Genomic DNA, 14,077 nt, shown 5'->3' with positions numbered 1-14,077 from the left:
ATGTTCCAAAATACCATCTTTGAAATGCAAGGTTGAACAAATTGCATTTGAAACAGTTTCCTCATTTCTTGCTGTTCTCCACCATCCTTACTCATGAACAGCTTTGGACAGAAGAATGCACACAAAGAGATATGAGATGTAATTAGCCAGAAATTCACTGTCATACTAAACTCACTTCCAACTCAAAACCAACTTGAATATTATGCGACTGTTCATCACAAAACCAACGAAAGGTTGCATGTCCCAATTTCACATTGAACTGAAATTCAAATAGGTGAAATGGGTCAACCTAGTCAATCTTTAATTTTTTTCTACTTTCTGACAGAGCAATTCTTCTTCGACACTCTCTTCAAGATTAGAATCGTACAATGAATGGAAAATTGTGTTTCTTGCAATTTTTCTAGAACACTTTTTTTGTAGAATATCATGAGTAGGTTGTTTGACAGGCCCCTTTACATTTCTTAAAAAAAAAAAAAAAACCTTAACACACACTGCACTTTCAACTCTAGTTACTTATGAAAGGATGCTGCAACTGCCTTGATAGTTAGTATGAGCCATGAATAGAATGTGCTAATAGCATGCACTAGATTTCAGCTTAATCTGATAATCCCTTTGTTGTGGTTGTTATGGAGTTTAACTTCCTGTTCTTTGTCCAATTCACTGCAGCAGAGTACAGTTTGGTGAGAGATTTATAGGCACTATGAATAGACCCTTAACTTCAGAGTCCTCTTTTCTCAGACACACTTCTCCAGAGTGTGTACCTTCTTTCTATTAGCAATGGGAAAGTCATTTGTATTGAGTTGCATCACTGCATGATTTTCAAGCTTAAAGTCTGCTCCTTCAGAACCTATCCTTAACTAAAATCCATGTCTGGCAAATTGTTTGTTGGTTTTTGTGATGCAGGGTCACATATTGTCATTCCTGGGGGCATTTCATGAAGCATTTTGTCCGACATCTTTGTCAGAAAAAAATTGTAGTCAGCCAGTCAGATGCAAGGATTTCTATAGCTTTTGAACAGTTTGTCAGACGGAATATCTGACAAAACACTTCGTGAAATGCCCCCCTGAAACAACTCCTTTGTTGGTCCATCTCACCTGTAATGTAGAGTGTTGCTGCGAGGGCCTCCACGCAGCTGAGCTGGCATGGCTTGCCGTAGTTGACGGGATTGGCTGCCACTAGGTAGGGCCAAGAGCCTTGGGTTGCTGCCCCGCATCCTGGAGAATGGGGTCTCCTCTAGGCGGGCCCAGGAGCAGTCGATGACCGCCACTTCCGTTGCTCTCTACCAACGGCCTACGCAGAAGGACAAGACGAGGAACGAAGATTATGCTGTCGGAGCTCTTGGTAATCATAGCACATTATAAAACCCTACATGTAGTAATGCACCTTTGGTTTAAATATCCACCAGACTCCACTTGATACATGTCAATACTGTGAATCAAGTCTGCATGTTTTATCTGTCGCTCTGTCAGGCAAGACTACGGGAAGTTTTTTGGCTACAAGCAAAACCCACAAATCTGAAGGCTTTCCATGAAACCTGAATATTTCACTACAATTATCTATCTGCTATTCAATTATATAACAATAAGAAATAATACAAATTGTAACTCTGGCAATTGAAAGTCTTGATAGAGAGCTTCTAATAAACAAGTAAATTGCAAGAATGTTTTATCTAAAACAACTCAAGTTAAGTTTTCCCTACTGCATTTCCCTTCATACAATGAACACTAAACACAAAGGTTTGTGTTCTTTGCACACAGGTGTTTACTTGCAACTTCAAACACAGTGTCCTACATGTACATATCACTTGGAAAATTCTGAGGGAGAAAATGTTAATTTATTAGAAGTGAACATCTAGTATTTAACCTGAAAAGTGTTACAGAAGCTACGAAAGAGCTGCATCACCACTACAGTCATACTGAGATGCCAATTGGACACCATACTAAATCACCAAAAGTAGATCAGAAAGAAATGCACACACACACACATCACACACACACAGCTGTATACCATATAACCTGATATGTGGAGGCATTATCAGTACAGCACTGCAATGTGAAATGCTGTGATGCTTTAACTAACCTTTGGTGAGAAAGGACACGCAAAAATCTGCTTTCTACCTAGCTGGCACCAAAGCTAAATGTTATGTCAAACTAGCCATATGATTTTAGCAGCTTCCAGCCTCTAGCAGCTTCAAGCTAGAATTTTGACCACCAATTCTTATTTGACAATCATCAAGGATGAATTTACAAAGAGGCTAGTTATTTTCTTCAAATTTGTTATGTACTTGTAAATATCTGTAAATAAACTGTATTATAATGTAAATAGCACAGTCTGCAAGAATCTTCAGCCTATTGAAGGAGGCAGACTTAATCAGAAGAAGAAGAAGCAAGAATACATGGGGATAGTACTAGAGGGTAACCATGGCAACAGATGCCACAAGGATGATGCATGTACCTATCCTGGGGAGAAACACAGTTGGTGCCCATGGGGGAAAGGATGATGCCGTCAAAGCGCTGGGACAGCTTCAGGGTCCTCAGCAGGCCCTTCCTGGCTAGTTTGCGGCCCGTGCACCTCTTGGGGTCACAGTGCTGGAGGTCCCACATGGCCAGAGGGATGGGAATCTTGGGGTGGTCGGCTTCCTCGTCGCCATCTAGATCGCCGTGGGACGACGACCCTGGCAAAGATGCTGCATGCATGCACAAAAATATCCTGATGTTCAGTGCACAAGGCTATATTCTGAGAAATCTTAAACAAACATTTATACTTGCACTTGTTCCCTTGAAGCACAATCTCCTTGCAACATTGTGTAGTCTTGATTTCAGACTATCTTGGCATTTGTTTGACAGAAATACATTTTCAAAAGTGATTGCTGACTAAATATCACAGAAGCAAGCATACCTTCACAAAGGAATCATGTTTGCAGCAAAACTAATTTTTCTTTTCTTTTCTTTTCTTTTTTTAGACAGGGTGACTGCAGTTCCAAATAAGTGGAAAAGTACAAGGACATGGACGGTCAGGGCGCACTTCCATTTCTAATGATAAACACATAATCCAGACTTCATAATGAAATTTAAATGCTACACAAATGTAGAGGCAATCTAAAGGTGAAACTTAAAGAAAATTATGATACTAGTAGTTCATATAATTTCACTACTACTACTACTACTACCACTACTATTAGTACTACTAATTATAATACTACTTACCTTTCTAAGAATGCAAGAAATCAGCATCCCCAGTCAAAATCATATAGTATGTTTAGGCATTTGCATTTTCAATAGCTGTTCTTCTGTCATGCAAACTATATAGATGTGCAAATTCAATGTGTTATACAGGGTGGCCCAAAAAGAATGGAACACCTAAGATCTTTAATTCCAGCAATATTGTTGGAAATATGTCACTATTTTGCACACTAACAAAAAGGCCATTCTTTTTCCAATACAATGACACCAAGTTCTTTAAGTTTAGTTAATATGTTATGATTTTAGGACAATTTTTGTCAACCCTTGCAATTTCCAAAATGTGATCATTTTGCACTCTCAGAGATACCGAAACCAGTGACAATTCGGCTTGTCATAGAACCAGTAGCGTTCACAATGTGTGGAATGTTGGGCAGACAATGACAATCACACCGTCCGCCCCACATTCCACACATTGCGAACGCTACTGGTTCTATGACAAGCCGAATTGTCGCTGGTTTCGGTATCTCTGAGAGTGCAAAATGATCACATTCTGAAAATTGCAAGGGTTGACAAAAATGGTCCTGAAATCATAACACATTAACCAAAATTAAAGAACTTGGTGCCATTGCATAGCAAAAAGAATGGCCTTTTCAATAGTATGCAAAATGATGACATATTTACAACAGTATTGGTGAAAATAAAGATCTTAGGTGTTCCGTTCTTTCTGGGCCACCCTGTATAAACCTGCAATGTACCACTCACAATTATTTGCAGCTGCACTGATTCTCACAAACTTGTGCTGCCTGCCATGCTTGTTTTGTTTGCCTCCTCCTTTGCCATGGTCCTTCTTGCCTTGTCCTTTTTTCTTGCCCATGTTGACAAACAACTTCTACTTAGCACCTTCTGTGAACAGTAAGCGTAGAGAGAATAGGTATTAACCCATTGAAGAATAGACTTGAGTATACTTGGGCAGTGTGTCGAATATGGAAAGGGTGTGTTTGTTAAAGTGAAAACTAAGTTTCGGTAAGTGCTTGAGAACCCGTCTAGCACCATTTCATTTTTGCTTGCAATATATCGAAAGAGTCCACTAAGAAACTTACCTGGCTGACGCGGTTTGCCGGAATGATGAGTCGGTTTGGAGTATTTTGAGAAAAATAATAATAGTAGGAAAACCGACTTTTATTCCAGAAGGCTCCAGACTAACTCGGTCTCGGGAAAAATTCGACCCTACTTCAGACAATTCACACGCAGTTCGTGATCGCCACATTCTACTGGCCACTGCATAATACCAAATGAGGCCTAACTGAATGGACAGGAAAGTGCGTGCTAACGTAATCCTGTACAAAACAAAACAAAAATGACAGCGCGCGGTCCTCAGTTGCTGAGACGCGCAGTCTTTGGAGGTTTTTTTTTTGTTGTTTATCAAGCGCCTTTGATTGTTCTAGAGGTGCTTGATGGGCGTACACTAATTTTGCATGCACGCAAAGGAGGTTTTTGATGCGCGCGTTGTAACAACTCGGACCATTACTGCGAGTAGCCAGAACACGAAGCGCTAGTTTATACAGGCCGCTCCCATAGGACAACACTGTACAATCAGAGGGACAACCATTACAACTCATCCCGCCATCAAAGCGAAGCCGAGTTATCCCCGAGTCCGAGTTTAGCCTGACCCCGTTCGGGTAAGTACCGAGACTGAACCTTTTTGGTTAATATTTCGCATTTTCGTCGTTACCCATCGAATATCTTGTTATAACATCATTATCCTGCACATTTCCTAAGCATACGTTCACATTTGGGAGCGAAATTTGATAACTTTTGCAGGCATACCAGAACTTTGTTTGGGCTTTAATACGTGTTTAGCAATATCAGGCAGTCCTCAACAGGTTAACTGAAATGCATTTAGCCAGTTCACAGCTAGCACTAGTCTGCAATGACCTCTCCAACCACAGACTTTGTAAAACCTGGAATAGTCTTCAAGAAGAGCAGTTGAAAACAGCCATGCAGGAAGTGGTAATTTACATGTCAGTGCTGCATGAATGGCTTTTGTTAAATGTTGCTGAAAAGAATGCACATTCACCTGTAAATACCAATCTGCACCTGGTTCATTTATAACACAGTTGTCATGAAGCCCTATCTAGGTTTTGAATACCTCAGTTGCAAATCCACTTCAAGAGTAGGTCTGCAATGACCTTTATCTGCACATGCTCAGATTGGAACTGTGAACTGGCTTATTGAGAGAGAGTAACAGATGATGTAGGTAGCCGAGCATGAGAAGACAAAGAGGAGAGATGGGAAGGGAGTAGGAAGAGTACAATCTGACACCACCTGGTTTGAACGATTCTTCTTCTTCGCCAAGTGAAGCAAGCTACCCATAATTCAAACATAACGCCATCCACAATTTGACTGTCGGCTAAGCACATACATGTACAAACCTGGATACATTGTATGCTTTTGCGCGTGGTCAAACTTTGGCATGTGAGGTTGAACCTAGCTACAATGTACCTTGGTGCAGGTTTTTTTTTTTATTTATTTATTTACAGCAGAACCATGCCACCATGGGGTGTATTATTAGATGCCATTGTTTTACTAGATAAACACTCAAAGAGTGCAGATCTCCACCAAGAAGCTCATTTCTACCCATACACCCAAGGCCATGCACATGCTGAACATTACCCTTTTTTCCCATTTACAATCTTGTGGAATAGAACCATGCTGTTGTGTCTCAGACTCAGAGTCTATCTCATCAGCAGCTTGCTGCACGCTGCGCCTCAGGCATGCACCCAGTGCACGTATGCACAACTCAAATTACGCGCAGCTTGCACTTGAACTCCCTCATTTGTCGGCCTTTAAACAAATTTGCCAATGATAATCCTTCAAAAATTTAAAAAGAAGTAGACCTATCCTGGATCAAGACGGTTATCTGGGTCACTACCAAATATTAAACGTCTGTTCCTTCTGTCATTATCAACTTTTTTAGTAAGTTTCATCCAAATATGTTTGCAACTTTTTGAGTCATTTTGGTGGTTTGCAAACAGACAGACAAGCAACCCATCGCCAACATCGTGAACAAGAACAGAACTTATGTCTATGATATAATTCATATACACTCAGCAAAAAAAGAAAGTAAACGCTTTTTCAAGTTTGGATTTCTCATAGAATATTTAGCTGAAAGCTAATGTATTATATACCATATTGCAGGTAATCTAATTGGCTATCAAGCTGGTAGGTTAACAAAAATAGAAACCTAATGCATGAGTGAACACCATTGTTTTTCTCTTCCAGGGCATAAAAGTAAAAATTGCAAAACTGAACAAGTTGCCATTCATGCGCATGTGCTCTTCCATAGAATAATAAGAACAAACAAAAAAATTCACACAAAAAGAAACATGAATTAAGTTGCAAAAATAAACCTTTGATCTCTATGATATCTTTAACGCCCAAAAGACCAATGAAGGCTAAAAAGAATGGAGGAAAATAACACTTCTTATGTCAAATCTAAATTCAAATGAAATAAGACAAGAAGCAATAATTAACAAAAATGATAGAAATTTGAGCTTTTTTTCAAATTAGGAAATTGTACATGTTTGGTTCTTGAAATTGTCACATGGATTTTAAATCACTAGATTAAAAGAAATAGATAAAGAAATTCTGCTCATTTAATCATCTTTATGCTTTTTATTCCCTATGTCATTTGAAGTTTGACTTGACAGAAAATTCTTATTTTTCCCCTTTAGTTTCCCACTTTGTTTTTCTTAGAGGTAATAAAGAGATAAAGAGAACAAAAATCTATTTTTTCCTATTTCATTCATGTCTCTCATTGCGTTAAACTGGTCTTTTGTTGTCAATGTTATCGTTAAGAGCATTTGCAAATGAAAGAGAACATGTCAATTTTTGCAATTTTTAATTTTGTGCCTTGGAGGACAAAAACGAATGTGCTCACTCATGCGTAAATTTTACTCTTTAATTAACCTATGAGCTTAATAGCCAATTAAATTACCTTTAATATGGTATATAATACATTGATTTTCATAAAAATCTTCTAAGAAAAATATGACTTCGAAAAAGTGTTTACTTTCTTTTTTTGCTGAGTGTATTATCATAATTATTTACAGCCAAATATTACGATTGTGGCCATGAATCGCATGATATTGACAATTTGGCCATGGACAACCTGGAACATGTGACAGTTACAATATCATTGTGTCATTTTGAGAGCATAGCCGTACATGGATTGTGCGCATCATCTGCATCTACTAGAAGTAAGAACTAAATTTACTCAGAATTAGCATGAGAGCAAACTGTTGTGTACGGTCCCATACCTAGATATTTGTGTTTTTAATTCATAAAATTATTTGCATACCGTAATTCAAATTGCTCGCCTAAATAAGTGTTGACAATTACTACACATAGGTGTTGTTGTTTTAATCATTCAACCAACCCATCCATGCTAAGAAACTTTATATATCAGCCGTACACTTCAAAGATTGAGTCTCATAGTCGATTTTACTCACCACTTCAGTCGGCACAGCTCAGCAGCCACGCCACGGTACGCTGTATATGCATGCTCTACATACACATCGTGAAGCTCACCCGGCCGCGTGCACTGCACTGCACTGCCGCTGGTGTACCGCAGATACGAGCAGCACAGCCTGTCCGTCCACAGCTTACCAGTGGATTGCGAAATTGCTCTCATCACGGGTAAACAGCTCGTTATCCATCCACCTCATGACCTCATCATTGCCGAGCTAACATTGTGTTTCTATAAAAAATGAGAATTTAAAATCTTGTTCCATTTTATATTACAATAAATATAGCTTTTTTAAACAATTAATAATTTTTTATAATGTAATTTTATGTCAAATTATGTTTATTGCAAGTTTATAAAAGCAAAATCAGTAGAGTCTTAAAATATACCATATTACAGGCGTTTCAATTGGTCTCAGCTTAGTTCACCCCGATATTCCGTGTGATATCCGTGCCCGTAGTTTCTCTATGCCAAAATGGCTCCGATGCCACCACCCCCACCACCTCCTCCCCCTCCACCTGTTCCAGATGAAATCGGGTTCGATGCCATCCTAGACGGCCTGTCAAATGGACCTACTGAGGAAAACAAGGTTTGTTCAAGGAGCTTCATGGTTTGTTGGCGTGCAGTGTGGTCAAATCACACTCGGCCATTGTAGTGGTGTACTAAAAGATATCACCTGGGGGGCGTTTCATCAACGAGTTCGTCGGGGGTTTTCACCGACAAATTTGCTATCAGCCAATCAGACCAAGGATTTCATTAGCTTTTAACAGTTGTCAGTGTAAATCCTTGCGTCTGATTGGCTGATAGCAAATTTGTCGGTGAAAACTCCGACGAACTCGTTGATGAAACGCCCCCCAGATCAGTTCAGTTGTGTTTACTGTCTGTAGCTGTCGCTCTGACATCCCTGTGCATTCTGACTCACTCAGTGTTGGATGTTGTCCAGTATCACAACGACATAAATACCAAGCACTGCACTGCTGCAAGTACCACTACCACCATCGCCAGTCAGATGAAGGGCATATTTCTTTTGTGTAATACTAATAATGCATTAATATTTGATATTGTTTGTAATACGTAATAGAGTCTAGCTTTGACCGAAAGATCGGTCTGTATCTGTCCGTCGGTGAATGTTCCGCGGAGACTGCGTCTGGCTTCACGGATCCCCTCCGTATACAGACCGAAGTCAATGATCCCAGCTCCTGTGTGGAGCAACGCGCACAGATCAAACGTTACGATAAACCAAATTTCAGACAGCTTTTTTACATTCAAACAAGTTTGACATGACATGACACATTATGCAGCAATATTTGGGGTTAATTTCTCACATTTTGCAATCGAAATACTCACAGTAACGCGGTTATAATGCAGAAATTTTATCCATATCGCAACATCGCCGTTCGCTAGCCGTAGGTCGCCATTTTGAATCTGTAAACCAATCACATGCGAGGTACTTTTTTAGTAAAAAAAACATGTAGAAACTACCTCGCATGTGATTGGCTAATAGATTCATACTGTATGTTTCTACAGTTTGAACGTGAAGACGCGACGGGCTGGTTGATGTGTGTTTTGCGTTGAAAATTCTACCGAAATATTGGATTATTCATTAATCTGGTGAGTGTAGTCTATTCTTGAATAGTTGATTTAACTATTCAAGCTTAAATTTGCCGACCTAGGGCCGTGAATTAGACGCAATCGAGAAGGGTGAGGTACCTCACCCAATTTTCCATAGAGACAGTGGTTAAGAACATCCACACAGCAATGGGTACTACAACCTTCCGTCTGTCTACGGAGGACAGCATTAATGGCAAAATACAAAAGAGTCCTCCGGACAGACGGATCTTTCTGTCTAAGTCTAGCTGAGCTTGAGCTGACTCCAGGTGCATTCGCACTGGTCGGACTGAGGAAGGCCTCGTAGTCGTACCCCAGTGCCTTTTTTTCCTCCTCTGGCAACCAGCAGTATGCACCTAGAATCACCACATCTTTTTGTATCATGAAATATGATTTTATGTTTGTATACATTTATGTTGAAATGCCAAATAGATAGATTGATAAATGTGACCCTGCACCTCAAAACAAACAAAACGTCGCCAGACATGAATTTTTAGTTAAGACCATATTCTGAAAGTTAGAGCAGACTTTAAGCTTTAAAATGATGTATGACTCAAATCAAATGAACTCTCCTAACCTATCTAAATATTTGAAAGAAAGCACAAACTCAGGAAAGTGTGAACTGAGAAAAGAGGCTCTGAAGTACAGTGTCTATTCAAGTGCTTAATCGTTACCAAACCGTGCTGGCTGTGCGATGAATGGGACAAAAAATAGGAAGTAAACCACCAGAGTAACAACAATGAAGGGATTATCAAATTAAACTGAAATTAAGCATGCCTCATGAACACCTGTCCATAATTAATGCCAACTTTCAAAGCAGTAGCACTATCCTTTCAAAAGTTATTAGAGTTGAAAGTGAAGAGTGTGGACAAGCTTTTTCAGAAATGAAAAAGGGATTCTAAAGACACACCTAATCACACTATTCTACCAAAAATGTTCGAGATAAACTGCTAAAAAAACACACTTTCCTGCCCGTGTTATGATACCAAATTTTAGCATAATGTAAAAGAAGACCCGCTCTTTCAGAAAATATGAAAAAGTCAAGTTCGGCTAGGTTGACCCATTTCACTTATTTTCAGTCGCGTAAAATCAGTGTGTGCGACTTTATGTTCGTTTTGAGGTGCACGGTCACAAATGATAATGATATGATATAAAAATATGATAATGATAACTAGAGGAGCACTCTTAGAGGGTAGACCTCCACTAAGCAGCTCATTTCCACCAGTGATCTTGTTTTTCCATAGAAATCGATAGAGATGATTTCCACCCATACGTATGCATGCTGAAAATCGCCCGATTTCTTAACATAGAAACTTTGTTACATCATCAATGCCAGCTGTGCAGCGTGTCTCGCCCTGGACCAGAAACTAGAGCACGCATTCTAGTGCGCATATGAAAACCTAAAAAATATGCAGCTTGAACTCCAAAGTTCATTGACCCTACCTGCCAAAATATTGAAAATCCTTCATAAAATCCATTAAAAAAACCGGGATCACTACCAAAATTTAATCATCTGTTACTGTGTCATTTTCAACCTTCCCTGTAAGTTTCATTCGAATCCATTAACAACTTTTTGAGTTATTTTGCACACGGACAAACCAACAAACCAACGCCGATGAAAATATAACCTCCTCCCTTGGCAGAGGTAATGACAGCGAGGATAAGACTATCATGTATTCGTAGCCTGTTGATATCGAGTTGTACTACGTAGCTATCTTTTAGTTTCTGTACCAAATAAACCACAACCATGCATTGCTACTGCTGATACAGTACCTGTTGTACATGTAGTATTAAATGGTACCAACATGAAATGCAAAATGAATAGCAAAGGTGGGCATGATTTTGCTAACTGTTAGACCGAAAGATCAGTCTGTATACCATACATTGTATGTTCTGCAGTCAGTGCAGAGACAACATCTGGCTTCAATTCAAGGAATCCTTCTCCTATACCCATCTTCAGAGGAAAACCATAAACAAACTCTTCTGGACAGACAGATTTTTATATCTAGGGTTTTAGACATCACGGGATAGTTCCAAAGACCTGCTGAAAGGGATTAATACTTCAAGTTCAAGGTTCAAGGTTTTACATGAAGATGTAAGTTTACTAGACTCTTTGCAGCTAGTTCTATGCTGCTGCTGGTAAAAATGTTCTAACAAGTAAATCTAATTTATATCTACTGAAACTGTGCGTGGAGAATTTGACATCACATTATCAGGCCAATGGTTATTACAATAAAAATGTGTGTGGTTAGGTTGACTGTTATTTACATTTTACTAGTCATGAATCATTTTGTCCACACAAATCACAAAATTGTATATTTGTAAATCATTAATTGACAAAATCAAGTTGTGGTATTGTGGTACGTATACTCAGTTTCATGAAGTAGTGTCTAACTCTACCGGCCAGAATATATTCTGTGGTAGTGGGTAATTGTGTGTGTGTGGGGGGGGGGGGATAATTTTTGCAGGATTAAAGGAGATTGGAGTGGACATTGGTATGTAATATCTCACAACCACTTTTATTTTTTATTTGTGTTTTGTTCACGAAGTGGCATCTCATAATTTTACCCCTGCCACCACTCCCGGCTCCTCCCCCACCCTCACTTTATTATTATTATTTTTTTTTTTGGGGGGGGGGGGTGGGGGGGGGGGGGGGTGGGCAATGGGATCTGAGGAAGAGGTTTAGCCAGAAACTGCAAAGATACTATTGAGTTTATTAGTAGGTGCAAGGTTGCATATGGGCTGTTACTATAGTAACCTCAATACTGCCACCTCAAAATGTCATTGACTCTGTGCAGTCATATTGCTGATGGTATGGTGGACTTAATACAGTGGACTCCCGTTATAACAAAGTCCTCGGGACCGGCAGTTTTCCTCCGTTATATCAAAATTTCACTATATCTTCAGGAACAAATAAACAATAGAAATGCATTTATAGAATGAATAGTGTTGCGGCCTGAATTTTTACTTTGTTGTAACCGTGTTCATTATAATGGGAGTGCACTGTATTACTTAATGCCATTAATTAAACAGATTAATCATGTATTCACTCACTTTTTTTCAAAGTAGCTCCTTTCTGAGATTAAAATAGGCTGCAATCAATACTACTTTTTTTCTCAGAAGGATTCACAGCACATCGCCCAAAGTCATTTTGGAGCTCACCGACTGCATTAAATCATCATTATGAGTGGATTACCAGAGACAGCCTTGTGCTATTTCAGGCGACTTCCCAGTGAAAGTTACTGAATTCCTGTGCTGAAGATACACTCTTGTCAGCATACCCCCTTGAATTTTGCATGCTTCTATGTTTTCATGCTTGCTGTGCTTTCCTGGAAGTGTGAGCAAGTATATGTATTGGCAGTGTCACTAACTGAGAATAATGATGCTCAGTTCACTTGGCCCACCTTTCTCTCTCTCTCTTTTTCTGCCTCACAGATTTATTCATTGTTTTTGTCATCTATCCCTTCATCTGATGTGGTTTAATGTTTTGTTTGCCTGTCTTTTATCATTCACAGATCTGCTGTGGGTTTTTGTTTTCTTTTTCTTTGTAACTTATTTGAGATGTGACCTCTTTACCTCTATCTCCGTCCATATGTACAGTATATTTATCTTTCCATCTTCGACCTACTGTATTTGTATTGTTATATCTGTCCAGCTATCTGCTTTTCTCTCTGTGCCATCAATTTTCTGTCTTTGATGTACAATGTACATGTGTCTATACCAAAATGATGGCATGTGCACACAAAAACATATTGAAAGCAATGTAAAATGATATATACAGGAGATAATTATTACTGTAATGGGATACACACAGTGGCATCTCTCATTTTCAGTTTCATCAAAACATGATGGCTGTTTACCTTCTGCATGGTCAGTATTTTTTCCTGTGCTACATTATGTATTGCTCATGGGGGAGGGTGGGGGGGACAACAACCATGTTTGCATAGAGCACTTTGTAAATGATTACCAGATTACCATACAGTATGTACGGCAAGCTATTTTGCTTGCTGTGCTGTGCCCTCATTTGCTCTCAAAAACTTTGACCTTTTGTACATTATTCCCTGTTTCAGGGTGTGTTTCTCTGTCTAGCCCCTTCCATCTTGTCTGATGTGAATCTCTCACTTGCTGCCCCCCCCCCCCCCCTCCATCCTGTGCACCCTTTGCCATCCTTTCATAACTCGCTATAGTGTTGCGGACCTCATGTGTTTGATAGTAAATCCAGGGGGACCTTGTCTCACCCATAAACGCTGGTGTTCACACCCCTTTCGTAGGCAACAGGTGGCCTGCTGCATGGTAAGGGCGCAGGGTTTTAAGAGGAAGGAAGCTTTAGATTATGCTTGGCGCAAAGAGGGTGTGTTCAGACATGTGCAAGCTGTGTAGACTCATACAGGGCACTTTTTTTTTTTTTTAAGTGACTGGCAGCGCATTCCCAGGACGTCTCATGCATATATTTGATGCTAAGGACAACAATCAGCAAAAAATTATAGAGTAATTCTAGCTGTCTTTTTAAAGCCCAGTGCTGTTATTAATTGTTGTACATGTGTAGAGTAATTCTAGCTTTCTTTTTGAAGATCAATACTGTTATTACTCATCCTTGACTATAATATCACCCATTTCGATGTCTTCTTCAGCAGAGCCATGTACAGGGAATACTCAGCCAGTACATAACTTCTAAGTGCAGATCTGCAAGGGAAGTACTGTGTTACAGGATAGCACATCTATACATAGCCACTCGAAACATTTCTTAATAATAACTACACCG

General features: G+C 39.4%; 2 protein-coding genes across 2 annotated transcripts in view; one reads left to right on the top strand and one right to left on the bottom strand.

Annotated features, from left to right (window-relative positions):
• Positions 1–1,094: 1,094 nt before the first annotated feature.
• On the bottom strand, positions 1,095–7,769 carry LOC139710351 (18S rRNA aminocarboxypropyltransferase-like; the record flags this gene model as incomplete). Its single annotated transcript, XM_071622274.1, is given in 5 exon segments — positions 1,095–1,185; positions 1,187–1,266; positions 2,438–2,686; positions 3,945–4,085; positions 7,694–7,769. Coding segments are annotated over 4 exon segments (532 nt in total), but the record flags the coding sequence as incomplete, so codon positions are not given.
• Positions 7,770–8,172: 403 nt separating this feature from the next.
• Positions 8,173–14,077, top strand: part of LOC139710359 (uncharacterized) — a 163,504-nt gene continuing 157,599 nt past the window's right edge. Inside the window, exon 1 of the mRNA XM_071622282.1 lies at positions 8,173–8,296. Within this exon, the coding sequence (XP_071478383.1) occupies positions 8,183–8,296 (114 nt within the window). The 5' untranslated portion in view covers positions 8,173–8,182. The remainder of the gene's footprint in view (positions 8,297–14,077) is intronic.

The sequence above is a fragment of the Diadema antillarum genome, unplaced genomic scaffold, assembly GCF_040938485.1.
Source record: "Diadema antillarum isolate AM-2024a unplaced genomic scaffold, OU_Dant_1.0 seq00001523_RagTag, whole genome shotgun sequence".
NCBI lineage: Eukaryota > Metazoa > Echinodermata > Echinoidea > Diadematoida > Diadematidae > Diadema > Diadema antillarum.
Note: the sequence above shows the minus strand (reverse complement) of the source record. Positions and strands in the feature narration are given on the sequence as shown.